The sequence below is a fragment of the Haematobia irritans genome, chromosome 4, assembly GCF_050003625.1.
Source record: "Haematobia irritans isolate KBUSLIRL chromosome 4, ASM5000362v1, whole genome shotgun sequence".
NCBI lineage: Eukaryota > Metazoa > Arthropoda > Insecta > Diptera > Muscidae > Haematobia > Haematobia irritans.
This window is the reverse complement of record NC_134400.1, coordinates 12544758-12566603: the sequence shown is the minus strand read 5'-3', so window position 1 is coordinate 12566603 and position 21846 is coordinate 12544758. Positions and strand designations below refer to the sequence as shown.

Sequence of the window (21846 nt, the reverse complement as noted above, 5' to 3'; positions counted from 1 at the left end):
AAATTTCTATTAGGGAATTTGCAACTTTTGTGTGTACATTGGTATCAAGAGAAGAGAGAGAATCTCTCAGTGTCAGTGTCACATCTAAATTTTTTTGCAGCTAAATCAGCGTTAAAATAATGCTAAAAAAACATTAAAATGCCAAAAAAATTATTTTTATAGAAATTTTTGTCAAAATTTTATTTCTATAGAAATTTTTGGTCAAAATTTTATTTATGTAGAAAATGTTGTCAAAATTTTATTTCTATATAAAATTTGGTCAAAATTTTATTTCTCTAGAAAATTTTTGCAAAATTTCATTTCTCTAGAAAATTTTTGCAAAATTTTATTTCTATAGAAAATTTTGTCAAAATTTTATTACTATAGAAAATTTTGTCAAAATTTTATTACTATGGAACATTTTTGAAAAATTTTAATTCTATAGACAATTTTGTTAAAATTTTATTTTTATAGAAAATTTTGTTAGAATTTTAATTCTATAGAAAATTTTGTTAGCATTTTATTTCTATAGAAAATATTGTCAAAATTTTATTTCTATAGAAAAATTTTGCAAAATTTTATTTCCATAGAAAATTGTGCTAAATTTTATTTCTACAGAAAATTTATATAAAATTTTATTTCTGTAGAAAATTCTTGTAAAAATTTAATTCTATAGAAAATTTTTACAAAAGTTTGTTTCTATAGAAAACATTTACAAAATTTTATTTCTATAGAAAATTTTATCAAAATTTTGTCAAAATTTTATTTTTATACAAATTTTTGTTAAGATTTTATTTTTATAGAACATTTTGTTAAAATTTAATTTCTATAGAAAATTTTGTTAGCACTTGATTTCTATAGAAATTTTTGTCAAAATTTTATTTCTAACAAAATTTTGTCAAGAAAATATTGTCAAAATTTTATTTCTATAGAAAAATTTTGCAAAATTTTATTTCCATAGAAAATTGTTCTAAATTTTATTTCTACAGAAAATTTATATAAAATTTTATTTCTGTAGAAAATTCTTGTAAAAATTTAATTCTATAGAAAATTTTTACAAAAGTTTGTTTCTATAGAAAACATTTACAAAATTTTATTTCTATAGAAAATTTTATCAAAATTTTGTCAAAATTTTATTTTTATACAAAATTTTGTTAAGATTTTATTTTTATAGAAAATTTTGTTAAAATTTTATTTCTATAGAAAATTTTGTTAGCACTTGATTTCTATAGAAATTTTTGTCAAAATTTTATTTCTAACAAAATTTTGCCCAAATTTTATTTCTATAGAAAAATTTGTCTAAATTTTATTTCTGTAGAAAATTTTGTTAAAATTTTATTCCTATGGAAATTTTTGTCAAATTTATATTTCTATAGAAAATTTTGTCACAATTTTATTTTTATAAAAATGTTTGACCAAATTTTATTTCTATAGACAATTTTGACAAAATTTTGTCAAAATTATGTTAAGATTTTATTTTTATAGAAAATTTTGTTAAAATTTTATTTCTATAGAAAATTTTGTTAGCACTTGATTTCTATAGAAATTTTTGTCAAAATTTTATTTCTAACAAAATTTTGCCAAAATTTTATTTCTATAGACAATTTTGACAAAATTTTATTTCTATAGAAAATTTTGACAAAATTTTATTTCTATAGAAAATTTTGTCAAAATTTTATTTCTATAGAAAATTTTGTCAAAATTTTATTTATATAGAAAATTTCGTCAAAATTTTATTTCTATAAAAATATTTGTCAAAATCTTATTTCTATACAAAATTTCGTCAAAATTTTATTTCTATAGAAAGTTTCCTTAAAACTTAATTTTATAAAAATACTTATCAAAATTTTATTTTTGTAAAAGTACTTGTCAAAATTTTATTTCTATAGAAAATTTTTTTTCTATAGAAAATTTTGTCAAAATTTTATTTCTATAGATTTTTTTTTAATTTTATTTCTATAGAAAATTTTGTCAACATTTTATTTTTATCGCAAATTTTGTCAAAATTTTATTTCTATAGAAAATTTTGTCCAAATTTTATTTTTATAGAAAATTTTGTCAAAATTTTATTTTTATAGAAAATTTTGTTAAAATTTTATTTCTATAGAAAATTTTGTCAAAATCTTATTTCTGTAGAACATTTTTTCATAATTTTATTTCTTTAGAAAATTTTTGCAATATTTTATTTCTATAGAAAATTTTTGCAAAATTTTATTTCTATAGACAAAAAATAAATCCTAATTTTTAGCTACAAAAATGCTAAAATGGCCACACTGCTCACTCTCTTTTCAAAACATATTTCTATTGGGGAAATTTCATATTTTGTGTGTACATTGGTATCAGAAGAAAATAGAGAGAGTGAGAGAGAGAATATCACCTCTCAATGATAACTCTTTTTTCACCACTATACACTCTACTGTTGTTGCCACAATTGCTTAGGCCACATTGAGTTAATACTCTTTTTCTCATCGCCTCTTTGGATATTCTCTCAGATTTACTTACCATTTGATGTATGCAATTTACAGGTTAAACATTTGGGAGTTTGTCCAGTTGCTGCCTTAATGGAATACACATGTAAGTATTCGGGATTTTGTTCAGTATTGGCGGTATAGAATATAAAATCACTACCAGTATCCCAATGCAAGATTGAGGTGACCACATATTTGCCTTTCGTAATGGCTTCCGGAGTGCTACGTGTGGTCGAAGTCGAGAGTAAACACAAATGACGATATTCACCACTATCATCTTGGGCCTGAGGCAAGATTAAGGCAATGCGAGAGCCATCACGATTTTTGAATGGAGCCGAGAAGATATCCACCCAACCGGTCTTCGATTCCAAACTGAAGATCTGAAAACATAACATAGAGTTATTATGTGAAAGCCACCGCGAGTGCCCGAAATTCTTACCTCTTGTCTGCGTACCCCATTGAAGATCTGTATATGGGCCGAATTTTGTATGCGATTCATCCAAACCGACAGGACATTCGTGCTATTTAGCCAATCGACTACTGTGATAATATAATCACTTTCTGTATTTAATGCACTTGGTCTTGGTATCTCAGTCAAGTGGTCTGTATTACCAGCAGCAGCGCTTGCTAAATCCGATGTAAACAATTTGACACGAGGATTGTGCGAACCCGCCTTGGGATATGCCACAAGCCTATTGTATGGATATTGAAAACGGATATCACCAGCTTCACCATATATGGGGAAGTTGATGACAGGCGTTGGACTATCATCGAATTGTATGAATGCCAGTTGGCTGCCATCGGGGCTAAACCACACAGCCGAATTGGATGAAAATACCTCTTCTTCGTATACCCAATCGGGTATACCATTAAGTATGGCCAAATTGGTATCGTCCGTTAGGGCAACTTCGGTGGCAAAAGCCGATGGTTTATAATACAAATTACGCTGGAAATTGATCACTAAGGCATTGCCCACGGGTCCCCATTGAACCAAGATCAGGGGATGGACTTGATTTTGGATGAGTAATGGCTGTAATTGACCACTGCTTATATTATAGATATCATATTCAGCCTCATAACTGTGACGGAAATTCTTTTTGTAGTTTTTGGCCAGCAGCAAGAGTTGACCATCGGCTGATTTCTCATAAAGAACATATTGTTGCTAAATAACAAAAGATAGAAGAAAAAGGTGATCAATTATAAGAATAATAAGATGAAGTTCCCAATTTCATTATTTTATTTTAATTTAATTTTTTGGAGGGAGAGGGTGGTTAAAAGAATGCCTTTACGCATCTGACAAGAACGTCTCCCGTCGTATGCTGGACTAGATCGATAATACCGTGTAAAAACCCCAACCCGTATCGCTCCTGGAGTTTAGCTCCACCTTGGTACCGCTTCCATATTACTTCAAGGTGGACCCCCATGTAGGTGCTTGGCCTTTTCGTCTACCAGAACGTAGCTTTTCCAGTGTCCACATCTTTCCCTGGCCATTTCATCTCATTCTATAAAGCCCTTGTGTTGTCATGGTCGACTTGCTTCTTCTCCAATATAACTTTGCAATACTTCGCCATGATGTCATGGTTGCCACTCGTACCAAAAACAATCTACCAAAATTTGGAGAAGATTTTACCAAAAAACTACCAAACAAAATATCTTAGAAATAAAAGTTTTGTCAAAATTTTATTTCTATAGAAAATTTTGTAAAAATTTTATTTCTATAGAAAATGTTGTCAAAATTTTATCTCTATAGAAAATGTTGTCAATTTTGTTTTCTATAGAAAATTTTGTCAAAATTGTATTTCTATAAAAAATTTTGTCAAAATTTTATTTTTATAGAAATGTTGTAAAAATTTTATTTCTATAAAAAATTTTGTCAATTTTTTTTCTATAGAAAATTTTGTCAAAATTTTATTTCTATAGAAAATTTTGTCAAAATTTTATTTCTATAGAAAATTTTGTCTACATTTTAGTTCTATAGAAAAATTTTGTCTATATTCCAGTTCTATAGAAAATTTGTGAAGTACCTTTTCGTTGGAGAGGAATATTTTGCAAAATGTACCAAAAAATATACAATTCTACCAAATGTGGTAACCGTGGATGATGTTCCAATGCTGTTGTTCTGCCGCCTTTTTTTCTATCAGGTTCCGCTCATCCATTTCGCCTACTTGTCCCTCTAATTCCGATCTTTCGGTGCGTATATTCAATATGGAGTATCTGTGTCCAGATAGCATCTTTGTTATGTAATAGTTCACGTCCCCGTGACGTCTGTTCTTCCACTTCTCTATATCGGAAATAAGTCTTGCTGCCCACCTGCCGTATATATCGCAGTTCCATCGATGCTGCCACTGTTGTATAGTCTCTCGCTGTATCTCCTCTAACGTGTTTGTGTTAAGTCTTTTCTCCATCTTTAGATCAAAACTCTTCTTCTTCTCTTCAGCTTGAAGGTCTACTGCCTGCTATGACTAGTACCGCCGCAGTAGATACAGTGCGATATGCGAAGGTTACACGAAGAGTTCGAGCCTTATTTACAGGTCTCAGCGCGCTAGCCCATGTCTCAGCCCTCATATTCTGGTTTACGAATTCGCAAAACGTAAAATTTAAATTTTTCAATAACTTCTGAACCATTCCATTTTTTACCAAGAAATTTCTTCTGATTAAATTTCTTTGCCATAAGAACAGTGAATTTCGTGTTCTAAACAATTGTAGCTAGAAAAATAAAATAAATGAAAAAATTTGCGTTTTGCGTATTCGTAAACCAGAACAGGTAGAACACTATTTCAGGCTTCCATCCGGAGCTTTCGCTTTTTTGGCAGCGGTCCTGCTAAGATCGCCATTAGTCTGCTGAGTTGTTGCGTTATCTGCGTTGCTTTCTTAGCAGCATAGTCTATTTACGTCGAGAATTTCAGCTTTGTATCCAGTTGTATTCTTAGCTATTTTATAGCGTCCCTCTTTGGAATAACGTTATCGTCTACCTGCATGCCGATCAGCGTTGGTACGTGTTGCCGCGTGATTAGCAACAGCTCTGTTACAAGTTCTAGTCCATGTGCCCCCAACCAGGACCTTGTCCGTTGGCCGACAAAGGTCCGACAAAAAAAGTGCCCACTCGCATCTCAATTCTTAAGATTTCGTTTTGGCTAATATTCTATAGATCGGGGCCCAGAATTGATATCTGCTGAGCGCAACAGCTCTGTCTTCCAAATTTCCCCAACCAGGACTGCCTGTAGCATCACCTTGTGTTTCGCGCTTCCGACCACAAATGTGTCCACTGCCATCTCAATTCTTAAGATCTCGTCGTAGCTAATATTTCATAGATCGGATTGTTCCCTGGCCAGCGTCAGATATGCTTTCAACCCTTCTAGTTCCGTCGTCGGTGTTATATATCAATATTCTGTCTTTCTGATAACTTCTTATTACCCGCATGAGGTACCCCGGGATTTCAAACCTACGCGCCAATGCTTGTAAGATGTGCGTCCATATGAAACAATTAAATTTTTCACGTCTACGGCTACAAGTAGAACGACATGCCTGATATGCAGACTGCCCCTTTGGGTAGCTAGAGTCACGTCCATTCTCCATCTCTACACACAAAAAATTTTTCTTTTTCTTTTTTCTGATTCAATCACGAAATTAATTGATCCAATTAATTTTTTAATTGAAATGTCTTCAATAACAGAAATGATAATATCAATTAAAAAATTAATTGATCCAATTAAAAAATTAATTGATACTATTAGTTTGTGTAATTGATTTTTTCCAATTAAAAAAATTGTTGATTCAATTAAATTTTTAATTGAATATTTCCTAAAACTCAATTAAGATTTTAATTGGAAAAATTTTCGTGAAATTTTTTTCTGTGTTAGTGCTCCCATCGGGGATTTTGCTGAGCGGAAGTCATGTTGTCTGTGAGAGAGTCCACCTTTTATCTGGATTGTTTCTTATTGCCTTAGCTTGATAAGCCTGTCCAGCAGTTTACCAGCTGTGTTAAGCATACATAGGGGTCTGTATGAGGATAGTTGGCGTGGGTCTCATTTTCCTTTACCTATAAGTCCTAATTTCTGCTCTTTTCAGTTTTCGGGGAAAATTCCATCTGTTATGGACGAAAAAATGGGAGCCATCGTGGTGCAATGGTTAGCATGCCCGCCTTGCATACACAAGGTCGTGGGTTCGATTCCTGCTTCGACCGAACACCAAAAAGTTTTTCTGCGGTGGATTATCCCACCTCAGTAATGCTGGTGACATTCCTGAGGGGTTCAAAACTTCTCTAAGTGGTTTCACTGCAATGTGGATCGCCGTTCGGACTCGCCTATAAAAAGGAGGTCCCTTGTCATTGAGCTTAACATGGAATCGGGCAGCACTCAGTGATAAGAGAGAAGTTCACCAATGTGGTATCACAATGGAATGAATAGTCTAAGTGAGCCTGATACATCGGGCTGCCACCTAACCTAACCATGGACGAATTGTACATACGAAGAAGATCTTCGAGCCGATGTTCTGCTATCTTCTTCAGGATTTCTACTGGTATCCCATCAGGTCCTGGAACCTTATTATTATTTGACTTGAGCTCCTCCTACGTGAATGGATAGAAGGTTGTAGCATTGTCTTCTGTATGGTCATCAACTCTAAGGCTGTGTGTTGGGAAAAGAGTGTTGACTATGTGGTCCATGTCCATTAGCCATCCATATCTTGTACCGGGTTTCTTGCACTTAACTTCTTCATTACGATCTTTATAACCCAGACCCCAGGGGTCTCGGATAATGTCGTTTTGGAGTTCCTCCCATTGATTTCTGAGAGCTATTTTGACGTCCTTATTCTCATCCCGTTCTTGTTCAGCCGGCCCTCTGCTCTGTGCTCCTGTATACATTCGTCTTCGCCAGTTTCGTTGCAGTTCCCAGTTGGGTGTTACAATTTTAATTTATGCTCTTGAAGAGGATTCGTTGCGAGGTACCAAAGTACTTTGTTTATTCAAAATGTTCTACAAAAAGTACAGCAATATGAAATTTATCATCCCTGTCTCATTCGTTCGATCGTTCTCTTTCGCCAGATTTAAAAATTCTTCTAGTTGATCTTAAGGAGTTTATCTTCCTTAGAATAGCAACGTATTTCTGCAGTTTTTAAATCTCTTCCCCGTCCCCCATTAAATGTCGTTGCCTTCGGAAAAATTCAGACTTGATAAAGAGGTGTCACAGTCTGTCGATTGGCGTCTGCAAAACGATTCTTAGAGCCTTAATCTTTGACATTGTCCGATTTGGTAACTTCGGAAGAAACTCCTTGGCAGAACTGTGAGGTTAAATTCGTAATAAGTACCTATTATATAGGAAGTCAAATAAAAAAATCCCCACGTGTGTTCATTTCGAGAATAGGCCCGGTACCATATATTTATATAAGAATATATTTTCAATTACCAACAAATCTTTCTTTGGATCATGACACTAAATCGATGTTTTTCTTATTTAAAATATCAATCTCTATACTTACAGCTTCATCCAACATTAGACGCGTTTTCACCTTCGTCTTCACATTCAATTCCATAATTGCCTGTAAATTTTGAAAATTCTTTATGTAGCCTTTTGATAGAAATCTTCTAGGGATAATGCAACATGATAACATCAACTTACATTGTTCTCCTTGTATAGGACATTTGGTCCAGTTGAAGACCAGCTGCCATTGAAGGAACGCGATATCAGCTTACCCTGTAGTATGTCATCCAAATGGATGCCATTTGATGAACCACCTGCACCATTATCAGTATCATTTTTCGATGAATCACTGGAACTGTCAACGATAAAATAGATTGCTGTACCCAAGGCGCCTAAGATCGCAATGGCACCCAGAATCATTAAAAGTTTACGAACTTTACGTTTTTGTGGAGAATGTACAAGGTCCTAAAAGGTGCGAAAGTAAATCGAAAAGAAGATGGGAATTTTATTAAAATATATTTTGTGAAATTATAGAGATAATATTATATTATTTTATATTATGAAAAATGTTTACATTTATTAGCAAAATTTGAGTGTACCACATTTGAAAATCAATGGAATTCAAATAGTTTTCAAATGTTGGAAGAAAATATCGTACATTGAATGTTGGTTGGCGTTATATAAAGATAAGATTCCCTCGTATATCGTAACTTACACAGAAACGAATGACTGATAGAAAGGTAAGGAACAAAAAATACCTGTATAGATTACGGTTACCAAAGTTGGTAGAATTCTACCAAAAATTGTAATTTTTTTCATAAAAATACAATTTTGTAAAATTTTCTATACACATAAAATGATGATAAATTTTCAAAAATTATCCATAAAAATAAAATTTTGGCAAAATTTTCTGCAGAAATAAAATTTTGACAAAATTTTCCATAGAAATTAAATTTTGACAAAATTTTCTGCAGAAATAAAATTTTGACAAAATTTTCTATAGAAATCAAATTTTGACAAAATTTTCTATACAAATAAAATTTTGAAAAAATTTTCTATAGAAATAAAATTTTCTATAAAAATAAAATTTTGACAAAATTTTCTATAGAAATAAAATTTTGACAAAATTTTCTATAGATATAAAATTATATCTATAGAAAATATATCTATAGAAAAAATATAACATTTTGACAAAATTTTCTGTAGAAATAAAATTTTGACAAAATTTTCTATAGAAATAAAATTTTGACAAATTTTTCTATACAAAAAAAAAAAAAAAATACAGAAATTTTCTATAAAATTTTGACAAAAAAAATTAACAGAAATAATTTTTTTTTCCTTCGTTTTGTTTTGTTATTGCTGGTTTTGTTCTTTAATCATTGTTTTTGGTTTTTTGATTTCAGCTTAAAACCATGCATTGACTAAACTACAAGTGTAGCTTAACCAACAGAGGAAAAAAATGTTTGTCAAATTTATTTGGGCAAAGCCCTATAGACGGCAAGATGGTTGGATGGACGCACGTTTCGGAATTACCACATTCCTCATCAGCATCCTCTACTTGCAGCAAAGGAAAAGAGATATGTTTGTGGGAATTTATTTCGGCATAAGCCAGCTATCATGTAAAACCTTTTTTCGGAAGGTTCAAGTGTGGTTCATTGTTGGGTTTAATGAACTGCCTGAATTTATTCTGATAATTGGTTGATAGTTTTGCTGCAAGTAGAGGATGCTGCTGAGGAATGTGGTAATTCCGAAACGTGCGTCCATCCAAGCATCTTGCAGTCTATAGGGCTTTGCCCAAATAAATTTGACGAAACATTCTTTTCCTCTGTTGGTTACGCTACACTTGTAGTTTAGTCTATGCATGGTTTTAAGCTGAAATCAAAAAACCAACAGAAGTAATATTTTGCAAAAATTTTCTATAGAAATGAAATTTTGCAAAAATTTTCTATAGAAATGAAATTTTGCAAAAATTTTCTATAGAAATGAAATTTTGCAAAAATTTTCTATAGAAATGAAATTTTGCAAAAATTTTCTATAGAAAAAATAGTTGACAAAATTTTCTATAGGAATACAATTTTGCAAAAATTTTCTGTAGAAATAAAATTTTGACAAAATATTCCATAGAAATAAAATATTGCAAAAAATTTCTATAGAAAAAAATCGCAAAAAAATCCTATAGAAATAAAATTTTAACAAAAATTTCTATAGAAAACAAAATTTGACAAAATTTTCTACTGAAAACAAAAAAAAAATTTACAAAATTTTCTATAGAAATAAAATTTTGACAAAATTTTCTACAGAAAAAAAAAATTGATAAAATTTTCTATTGAAATAAAACTTTGACAAATTTTCTATGGAAATAAAATTTTAACAAAAATTTCTACAGAAATAAAATATTGACAAAATTTTCTATAGAAATAAAATATTGACAAAATTTTCTATAGATATAAAATATTGACAAAATTTTCTACAGATATAAAATTTTGACAAAACTTTCTATAGAAATAAAATTTTGACAAAATTTTCTGTAGAAAAAAAATTTGACGAAATTTCTATACAACTAAAATTTTGAAAAAATTTTCTAAAGAAATAAAAAAACATTTTCTGTAGAAATAAAAATTTGAAAATTTTTTATGGAAATAAAATTTTATCAAATTTTTTTATGGAAATAAAATTTTATCCAAATTTTATTTCTATAGAAAATTTTATCAAAATTTTATTTCTATAGAAAATTTTATCAAAATTGTATGTCTATAGATTTTATTAAAATTTTCTTTCTATAACAAATTTTATCAAAATATTATTTCTATGGAAAATTTTGTGAAACTTTTATTTCTATAGAAAATTTTATCAAAATTTTTGTTTCTATAACAAATTTCAATATTATTTCTATGGAAAATTTTGTCAAAAGTGCATTGCCTTAGAAAATGTTGTCAAAATTTTATTTAGAAAATTTATTCAAAATTTTTATTTTTGTATGGAAATAAAATTTTATCAAATTTCTATAGAAGATTGTATCAAACTTTTATTTCTATAGCATATTTTATAAAAATATTATTTCTACGGAAAATTTTGTCAAAATTGTATTGCTTTAGAAAATTTTGTCAAAGTTTTATTTCTATAGAAAATTTATTCAAAATCTTATTGCTATAAGAAATGTTGTTAAAATTTTTTGCTATAGAAAATTTTGTCAAAATTCTTTTTCTATAGAATTTTTTTTTTCGAAAATTGTATATCTATAGAAAATGTTTGCCAAAATTTTATTTCTATAGAAAATTTTATTTCTATAGAAAATTTTGTCAAAATTTTATTTCTATAGAAAATTTTGTCAACATTTTATTTCTATGGAAAATTTTCTCAAAATTTTATTTCTATAGAAGTGTTTGCAAAAAAAAAAAATAGACAATTTTTGCAAAATTTTATTTCCATAGAAAATTGTGTCAACATTTTATTTCTATAGAAAATTTGTTTTAAATTTCATTTCTATAGAAAATTTTGTGAAAATTTTATTTCTATAGAAAATTTTTGCAAAATTTTATTACTATAGAAAATTTTTGCAAAATTTTATTACTATAGAAAATTTTTGCAACATTTTATTTCTATAGAAAATTTGGTTTAAATTTTATTTCTATAGAAAATTTTGTGAAAAATTTATTTCTATAGAAAATTTTGTGAAAAATTTATTTCTATAGAAAATATTTGCAAAATTTTATTACTATAGAAAATGTTTGCAAAATTTTATTTCTATAGAAAATTTTGTCAACATTTTATTTCTATAGAAAATTTGGTTTAAATTTTATTTCTATAGAAAATTTTGTGAAAAATTTATTTCTATAGAAAATTTTTGCAAAATTTTTTTAATATAGACAATTTTTGCAAAATTTTATTTCTATAGAAAATTTTGTCAACACTTTGTTTCTATAGAAAATTTGGTTTAAATTTTATTTCTATAGAACATTTTGTGAAAAAAATTTATTTCTATAGAATTTTTTTGCAAAATTTTAGCAAATTTTTATTTCTATAGAAAATTTTTGCAATATTGTATTTATATTGAATATTTTTGCAAAATTTTATTTCTATAGAACATTTTGTCAGCACTTTGTTTCTATAGAAAATTTGGTTTAAATTTTATTTCTATAGAAAATTTTGTGAAAAAATTTATTTCTATAGAATTTTTTTTGCAAAATTTTAGCAAATTTTTACTTCTATAGAAAATTTTTGCAAAATTTTATTTATATTAAAAATTTTTGCAATTTTTTTTTTCTATAGAAAATTTTGTCAAAGTTTAAATTCTGGTCTACTAAAACCACGCCTTACCCTGTCCCTTTATATCTTGCTCAACACTTTTTCTTATATACTACCGGGATTTATATTCAAAATCTGTCACTTAACATCAAATGCGCATGTGCAGCATATCCATAAGCTTACTTCAAACAGCGACCACAATTTCAACTACAAGTCTTTGGTCGGAGACAAGCTACTTGTGTGAGTGACAGTATATTCAAATTTAATATTGTCATCTTTTTGTGTTTCTTTTTGCTACTTTTTATCAACGAACGTGCTTGGTATCACCAATAATATGACCATAAAGCCTGTGAGTATCGGTGTTGATTCCTACGAACTGCCCCTGCTTCGGTAACCGCAATAATTAAATATTAACATTCCATGCACAAAAGTTGATGCCGTGTCATCGTTGGTAGCTTCGGCTTTCTTGCATATTTTCATTGTGAGGGCAATTTCGCCGGATATTCATTCATGTACGACCATTGGAAAGTAATTTCATTTTCAGTCACTGTTTGACTGACTTTTACAATTCCAACAGAGATTGTGTGGATGAGTGGGAAGTGGGTGCAAGTTTGAAGATTATGCGTAAATTGCATAACTTTACCGTTGCATGCAAACCAAAATGGAATGCAACATGGCCAGTAATCTTTGGGTAGGTAATGCAGTGGAGAATTGCGTTTCACTAAATGCCTTGGTAAACCAAAAAGTATTGCAATGGAGATTTAATGTGCACGAAGATGGAGACTTAATAATCGTGTGCAACCCAATATACTATTCGGTGGAACTTCGCCTCAATTCTCTAATTAGGTAGTGCAGTGAAAAATCACTTTGATTTTTGATACATAAGATCCATACACTGAAAAAACAGTGAACTCACAAGGAAGAAAACTTTCGGTTAATTTTAGAAAATTTTGAATATCTTTAGCAATATTTAACTAAGCTGTATCGCAAACGCTGGCTTCACGCCGATGTCATTGAAATAAGTAAATTTTTTTTTGACAAATTCAAGAAAATTTATTAGTCATAATTAAGATTTTTCACTTGTTAAAGAAAAATTTGTAGTTTCAATGAAAAATTTGGAGTTCAAAATTGCAAGAATGTCTTTAGTGACATACGAAGTTCATGAGGAACGCATTTGTAGTAAAATTTGCAAATTTAAAGAAATTCTGAACTATTTTGTGGAAGGTACGAATTTAGTTAATCTTTATGCTTGATTTGCATAACGTACGCAAAAAATTATTAGAGTAAAGGAAACATTCTCCAAACATAATAATTCCATGAACTAAAAGTTAAATTGGCTTTAGTAAAATAGAGAGTTCACTTTTTTTTGAGTGTAGAAATAAAATGTTGACAGCATTTTCTATAGAAATAAAATTTTGACAAAAGTTTCTATAGAAATAAAATTTTGCAAAAATTTTCTAAAGAAATAACATTTTGACAAAATTTTCGATAGAAATAAAATTTTGACAAAATTTTCGATAAAAATAATACTTTTGAGAAAAATTTCTTTAGAAATAAAATTTTGACAAAATTTTCGATAGAAATAAAATTTTGACAAAATTTTGTATAGAAATAAAATTTTGACAAAATTTTCTATAGAAATAAAATTTTGACAAAATTTTCTATAGAAATAAAATTTTGCAAACATTTTCTAAAGAAATAACATTTTGACAAAATTTTCGATAGAAATAAAATTTTGACAAAATTTTCGATAAAAATAATACATTGAGAAAAATTTCTTTAGAAATAAAATTTTGACAAAATTTTCGATAGAAATAAAATGTTGACAAAATTTTCGATAAAAGTAATACTTTGAGAAAAATTTCTTTAGAAATAAAATTTTGACAAAATTTTCGATGGAAATAAAATTTTGACAAAATTTTGTATAGAAATAAAATTTTGACAAAATTTTCTATAGAAATAAAATTTTGACAAAATTTTCTATAGAAATAAAATTTTGACAAAATTTTTTATAGAAATATAATTTTGCAAAAATTTACTAAAGAAATAACATTTTGACAAAATTTTCGATAGAAATAAAATTTTTACAAAATTTTCGATAAAAATTATACTTTGAGAAAAATTTCTTTAGAAATAAAATTTTGACAAAATTTTCGATAGAAATAAAATTTTGACAAAATTTTCTATAGAAATAAAATTTTGACAAAATTTTCTATAGAAATAAAATTTTGACAAAATTTTCGATAAAAAATAATACTTTGAGAAAAATTTCTTTAGAAATAAAATTTTGACAACATTTTCGATAGAAATAAAATTTTGACAAAATTTTCGATAAAAATAATACTTTGAGAAAAATTTCTTTAGAAATAAAATTTTGACAAAATTTTCGATAGAAATAAAATTTTGACAAAATTTTCGATAAAAATAATACTTTGAGAAAAATTTCTTTAGAAATAAAATATTGACAAAATTTTCGATAAAAATAATACTTTGAGAAAAATTTCTTTAGAAATAAAATTTTGACAAAATTTTCGATAGAAATAATACTTTGAGAAAAATTTCTTTAGAAATAAAATTGACAAAATTTTCGATAGAAATAAAATTTTGGCAAAATTTTCGATAGAAATAATACTTTGACAAAATTTTCTATAGAAATAAAATTTTGACAAGCTTTTCGATAGAAATAAAATTTTGACAAAATTTTCTATAGAAATAATACTCTGAGAAAAATTTCTTTAGAAATAAATTTTTCACAAAATTTTCTATAGAAAAAAGTTTGGCAAAATTTTCTATAAATAAAATTTTGAAAAAATTTTCTACAAAAAAAAATTTTTGCAAAAATTTTCTATAGAAATAAAATTTTGACAAAATTTTCTATAGAAATAGAATTTTGCCAAAAAAATTCTATATGAATAAAATGTTGACAAAATTTTCTATAGAAATAAATTTTTGACAAAAATTCTATAGAAATAAATTTTTGACAAAATTTTCTATTGAAATAAATTTTTGACAAAATTTTCTATTGAAATAAAAATTTTCTATAGAAATAAAATTTTCTATAGAAATAAATTCTTCACAAAATTTTCTATAGAAATAAAATTTAAATCAAATTTTCTATAGAAATAAAATGTTGACAAAATTTTCTATAGAAATAAAATTTTGCAAAAATTGTCTATTTTTTTTGTAAACACTTCTATAGAAATAAAATTTTGAGAAAATTTTCTATAGAAATAAAATTTTGAGAACATTTTCTATAGAAATAAAATTTTCAAACATATTCTATTGAAATAAATATTTAAACTACATTTTCTTTAGCAATAAAATGTTGACAAAATTTTCTATAGAAATAAAATTTTGAAAAAAAAATTTCTGTAGAAATAAAACTGTGACAAAAATTTCAATAGGAATAACAAAATTCCTAAAAAAATAAATTTTCTATAGAAATAAAGTTTTCATAAAATTTTAAATTTGTTTTTATACCCTCCACCATAGGGTGTGGGTATATTTACTTTGTCATTCTGTTTGTAACACATCGAAATATTGCTCTAAGACCCCATAAAGTATATATATATTCTGGATCGTGGTGAAATTCTGAGTCGATCTTAGCATGTCCGTCCGTCCGTCCATCTGTTGAAATCACGCTTACTTCCGAACGAAACAAGCTATCGACTTGAAACTTGGCACCAATATTTGTTATTGATGTAGGTCGGATGGTATTGCAAATGGGCTATATTGGTCCACTTTTACGTATAGCCCCCATATAAACGGACCCCCAAATTTGGCTTGTGGGAACTCTAAGACAAGCAAATTTCATCTGATCCGGCTGAAATTGGTACATGGTGTCAGCATATGATTTCTAACAACCATGCCAAAATAGGTCCACATTGGTCAATAATTACATATAGTCCCCATATAAACCGATCCACAGATTTGACCTCCGGAGCCTCTTAGAGGAGCAAAATTCATCCGATCCGGTTGAAATTTGGTACGTGGTGTTAGTAAGTTAAAAATCAATATGAGCGATAGAATTTGATAATATTTTTCATATATTTTGTATAACTTTGCAATTTCAGATGCTTATAAGACAAATCCGCCCAACAAAAATTAGCCGAAATCGATTAAATTGGACAACAATTCAATGAATATAGCAACTTATGCCACATATCTTTCATATGGATAGATATTACTCTTATGAAGAAGCAATTACTAACTACCGACAAGTAACTGCATCCAACGTACGAATAAAAATATTTCCTTTGTTGTATATCATAAGCCATAGTTTTGTGTAATATAATAATTTTTTGAAATAAAATCCTGGTGGTTATAGAAAATTGACTTGTTTTGTACGAAAAATTTCTTAGTTGTATACAGGCTTGTTGTACCTTTGATTACTCAATTTCTCTACTTTTTTGAAAATTATAGTGACAAACAGTTCATTTCAAACCAATTTCTTAATACAGGTCTCCCAAAAAATTGTTCATTTTTCCGGATAGCAGGAATATTTTGAATGAGTTTAAGTATATTCTTCCCACAGCATAGTAATAATGAACTAAAGTACGATGCAATACATAAACTAATTTATAAGAAAATCATGAACTTATCTAGATGAAACCAAGTATATACGGCCGTAAGTTCTGCCAGACCGAAGCTTATGTACCTTCTGCCATCCACAATCGCTTGCCGATGGCAAGGTATCTTAAAACCTCCTAACACCATCTTCTAAATTGTATGTAAGTCCATACGTGGTATATATTAAATCAAAAAAGATCGATCCAATACGTATATAATTCAGTTTGACAAAGTAGACATACAATTTTGACAAAATTTTCTACAGAAATAAAATTTTAACAAAATTTTCTATAGAAATAAAATTTTCACAAAATTTTCTATAGAAATAAAAATGTTGACAAAATTTTCTATAGAAAGAACATTTTGACAAAAATTTCTACAGAAATAAAATTTTAACAAAATTTTCTATAGAAATAAACTTTTGACAAAATTTTCTATAGAAATAAAATCTTGGTAGATTATTTTTGGCTCGAGTGGCAATCATGATTATGAACCGAATAAAATTTGAACAAAATTTTCTATAGAAATAAAATTTTGACAAAATTTTCTATAGAAATAAAATTTTGATAGATTATTTTTGGCTCTAGTGGCAACCATGATTATGAACCGATATGGACCAATTTTGGACACCACGTGCCTATTTTGAACCGGATCGGATGAATTTTGCTCCTCCAAGAGGCTCCGGAGGTGAAATCTGGAGAATGTTTTATATGGGGCTATATATAATTATGGACCGATATGGACCAATTCTGGCACGGTTGTTAAATATCATATACTAACACCATGTTCCAAATTACAACCGGATTGGATGAAATTTGCTTCTCTTGGAGACTTCGCAAGTCAAATTTGGGTTCGGTTTATATGGGGGCTATATATAATTATGAACCGATGTGGACCAATTTTTGCATGGTTGTTAGAGACCATATATAAATATCATGTACCAAATTACAACCGGATTGGATGAAATTTGCTTCTGTTTGAGGCTCCGCAACCCAAATCTGGGGATCGGTTTATATGGGCGCTATATATAATTATGGACCGATGTGGACCAATTTTTGCACGGTTGTTAGAGACCATATACCAATACCATGTACCAAATTTCAACCGGATCGGATGCAATTTGCTTCTCTTTGAGGCTTCGCAAGCCAAATCTGGGGATCGGTTTATATGGGGTCTATATATAATTATGGGCCGATGTGGACCAATTTTTGCATGGTTGTTAGAGACCATATACCAACATCATGTACCAAATTTCAGCCGGATCGGATGAAATTTGCTTCTCTTTGAGGCTCCGCAAGCCAAATCTGGGGATCGGTTTATATGGGGTCTATATATAATTATGGACCGATGTGGACCAATTTTTACATGGCTGTTACATGTTCGATGTGTTACAAACGGAATGACAAAGTTAATATACCCCCATCCTATGATGGAGGGTATAAAAATCTTTGGCGCCAAATCATGGTCATTCTTACTATGGGTTAGTTAATTTTTCATAAAAAAATAGTAAACTTTTTTTTTTCGGTGAATATTCGACCTAATCTTGGATTTGAATGAAAGAATTAACGCCTCAAATTCCTAACGCCTCTAATTCCAGGTAAAACAGAACACCTACTATCTTAAAATCCTCAACCCAGTGAACTGAATAATCTTAGTGAGCCTGAAATAGAGTGGTCTGCCACCTAAAACTATAATTTCCATTATTTAGCAAAATCCATATGGCTGGCATACCTAATGCCCAATATGCTCACATGATTGCTTGGCCAAATAAAGAGGGCTTGCCGTTATATGCCGGTGGTTTGTGGCACTACTCTATATTGCTGACCATAGGATATGATGAAGTTATGGACTTTATGTAATTATTATACCTTGGTTGTGGTTGCTATTGGATTTGGCATTGCTTCGATTGCTTTTGGCCAGGTTGTTTTGTTTTTTTTTTTGTTCAGTTTTTTCTTCTTTTTCACCATTTACTAACGTAATCAGCATCCATATGTGGTTGATATGACTATGTGACTATAAAAGTCAATCTAGGTGAAGTGGCTTTAATTGAGATTACAAAAATGTACCATTTATTGGTAGCCGGTAGCTGGAAATGTTGGTTTTGGTTTTTTGTTTTGTTTTCCATTTCCACTCTTTGTCATGATGTGGTTGTTGCATAGACGATCACTTTGATTCCACTATAAAAGTGGTCTCTTTTTTATGGAGTACCAATAATCTCCATTGTGACAATGATTTATATATGGCCACCCATTCTTTTAACCATAAGCCATGCGAAATATTAAAATATTTCCCACAGTTATTGGTTTTTTATTATTATCGTTAATATTATGGACAGAATTTGGTTTTTTGTTTTGTTTTCCATTTCCACTCTTTGTCATGATGTGGTTGTTGCATAGACGATCACTTTGATTCCACTATAAAAGTGGTCTCTTTTTTATGGAGTACCAATAATCTCCATTGTGACAATGATTTATATATGGCCACCCATTCTTTTAACCATAAGCCATGCGAAATATTAAAATATTTCCCACAATTATTGGTTTTTTATTATTATCGTTAATATTATGGAGAGAATTGGTGTTAATAATAGCTTCCAATTGTTTTAAATACATGCAAAAAATGACACTGTGACAACAGTGAACCCATCAGGAAGAAAACTTTTGGTTGATTTTAGAAAATTTTAAATATTTTTAGAAAATTTTAACTAAACAGTATTACAAACGCTGGCATTACGTCGATATCACAAAAATAAGTAAATATTTTTCGACAAATTCAAGAAAATTTATTAGACATAAATAATTTTTTTCACTTGTTATAGAGAATTTTGTAGTTTGAAGGAAAAAATTGAAGTTCAAAATTGCAAGAATGTCGTTAGTGACATAGGAATTTCATGATGGACGCATTTGTAGTAAAATTTACAAATTTAAAGAAATAATTAATTTAGTAAATCTTTATGCTTAATTTGTGTATAATGTTTTCCCGTTTTTTAGTTCATTGAACTAAAGTCCGCAAAAAATTATTAGAGTATTGCAAACTTCCTCCAAACATAATAATACCATGAACTAAAATAAAGTTAAATTGGCTTTAGGGAGTTCACTTTTTTTTGAGTGTAGGGATTTTATTAAAGCGGCAAAGTTTACAGGCTCAAATGTCATCGACCAAAGTGGGAAAATTTTGCAAAATTTTATTTCTATAGAAACTTTTATCAAAATTTTATTTCTACAGTTACTTTTGTCAAAATTTTATTTCTTAGAAAATTTTATTGCTATAGAAAATTTTGTAAAACTTTTATTATACCCTCCACCATAGGATGGGGGGTATATTAACTTTGTCATTCCGTTTGTATCACATCGAAATATTGATCTAAGACCCCATAAAGTATATATATTCTGGGTCGTGGTGAAATTCTGAGTCGATCTGAGCATGTCCGTCCGTCAGTCCGTCCGTCTGTTGAATCACGCTAACTTCCGAACGAAACAAGCTATCAACTTGAAACTTGGCACAAGTAGTTGTTATTGATGTAGGTCGGATGGTATTGCAAATGGGGCATATCGGTCCACTTTTACGTATAGCTCCATATAAACGGACCCCCAAATTTGGCTTGCGAGGCCTCTAAGAGAAGCAAATTTGGTACGTGGTGTTAGTATATGGTCTCTAACAACCATGCAAAAATTGGTCCATATCGGTCCATAATTATATATAGCCCCCTTATAAACCGATCACCAGATTTGACCTCCGGAGCCTCTAAGAGAAACAAATTTCATCCGATCCGGCTGAAATTTGGTACGTGGTGTTAGTATATGGTCTCTAACAACCATGCAAAAATTGGTTCACATCGGTCCATAATTATATATAGCACCCATATAAACCGATCCCCCGATTTGGCTTGCAGAGCCTCTAAGAGAAACAATTTTCATCCGATCCGGCTGAAATTTGGTACATGGTGTTAGTATATGGTCTCTAACAACCATGCAAAAATTGGTCCACATCGGTCCATAATTATATATAGCCCCCATATAGACCGATTCCCCGATTTGGCTTGCAGAGCCTCTAAGAGAAGCAAATTTTATCCGATCCGGCTGAAATTTGGTACGTGGTGCTAGTATATAGTCTCTAACAACCATGCAAAAATTGGTCCACATCGGTCCATAATTATATATAGCCCCCATATAAACCGATCACCAGATTTGTTTTGCAGAGCCTCTAAGAGAAACAAATTTCATCCGATCCGGTTGAAATTTGGTACATGGTGTTAGTATATGGTCTCTAACAACCATGCAAAAATTGGTTCACATCGGTCCATAATTATATATAGCACCCATATAAACCGATCCCCCGATTTGGCTTGCAGAGCCTCTAAGAGAAACAATTTTCATCCGATCCGGCTGAAATTTGGTACATGGTGTTAGTATATGGTCTCTAACAACCATGCAAAAATTGGTCCACATCGGTCCATAATTATATATAGCCCCCATATAGACCGATTCCCCGATTTGGCTTGCAGAGCCTCTAAGAGAAGCAAATTTTATCCGATCCGGCTGAAATTTGGTACGTGGTGCTAGTATATAGTCTCTAACAACCATGCAAAAATTGGTCCACATCGGTCCATAATTATATATAGCCCCCATATAAACCGATCACCAGATTTGTTTTGCAGAGCCTCTAAGAGAAACAAATTTCATCCGATCCGGTTGAAATTTGGTACATGATGTTAGTATATGCTCTCTAATGACCATGCAATAATTGGTCCATATCGGTCCATAATTATATATAGCCCCCATATAGCCATATAGCCAAAATTCATCTGATTCAGTTGAAATTTGGTACGTGATGTTAATATATGTCCTCAAACACCCATGCAAAAATTGGTCGAAATCGGTCCATAATTATATGTAGGCCCCATATAAACCGGTCCCCAGATTTGACCTCCGGAGCATCATGGAAGAGCAAAATTCTTCCCATTCGGTTGAAATTTGGTACGTGATGTTAGTATATGGTATCCAACAACCATGCAGGAATTGGTTCCTATCAGTCCATAATTATATATAGCTCCCATATAAACCGATCGCCAGATTTGACCTCCGGTGCCTTTTGGAGAAGCAAAATTCATCCGATCTGGTTGAAATTTGGTAAGTGGTGGTAGTATATGATATTTAACAACCATGCCA

The 21846-nt window shown here is 29.7% G+C and overlaps 1 protein-coding gene across 4 annotated transcripts in view; it reads right to left on the bottom strand.

Annotated features, from left to right (window-relative positions):
• ome (dipeptidyl peptidase 4 omega) overlaps positions 1-21846 on the bottom strand; it is a 276903-nt gene that overhangs the window by 5333 nt on the left and 249724 nt on the right. For all 4 annotated transcript variants that reach the window (XM_075303724.1, XM_075303725.1, XM_075303727.1 and 1 more), the window contains 4 exons: positions 8063-8329; positions 7923-7982; positions 2887-3609; positions 2482-2827 (listed from right to left, as the gene is read on the bottom strand). In XM_075303724.1, coding sequence (XP_075159839.1) covers positions 2482-2827; positions 2887-3609; positions 7923-7982; positions 8063-8329 — 1396 coding nt within the window. The remainder of the gene's footprint in view (positions 1-2481; positions 2828-2886; positions 3610-7922; positions 7983-8062; positions 8330-21846) is intronic.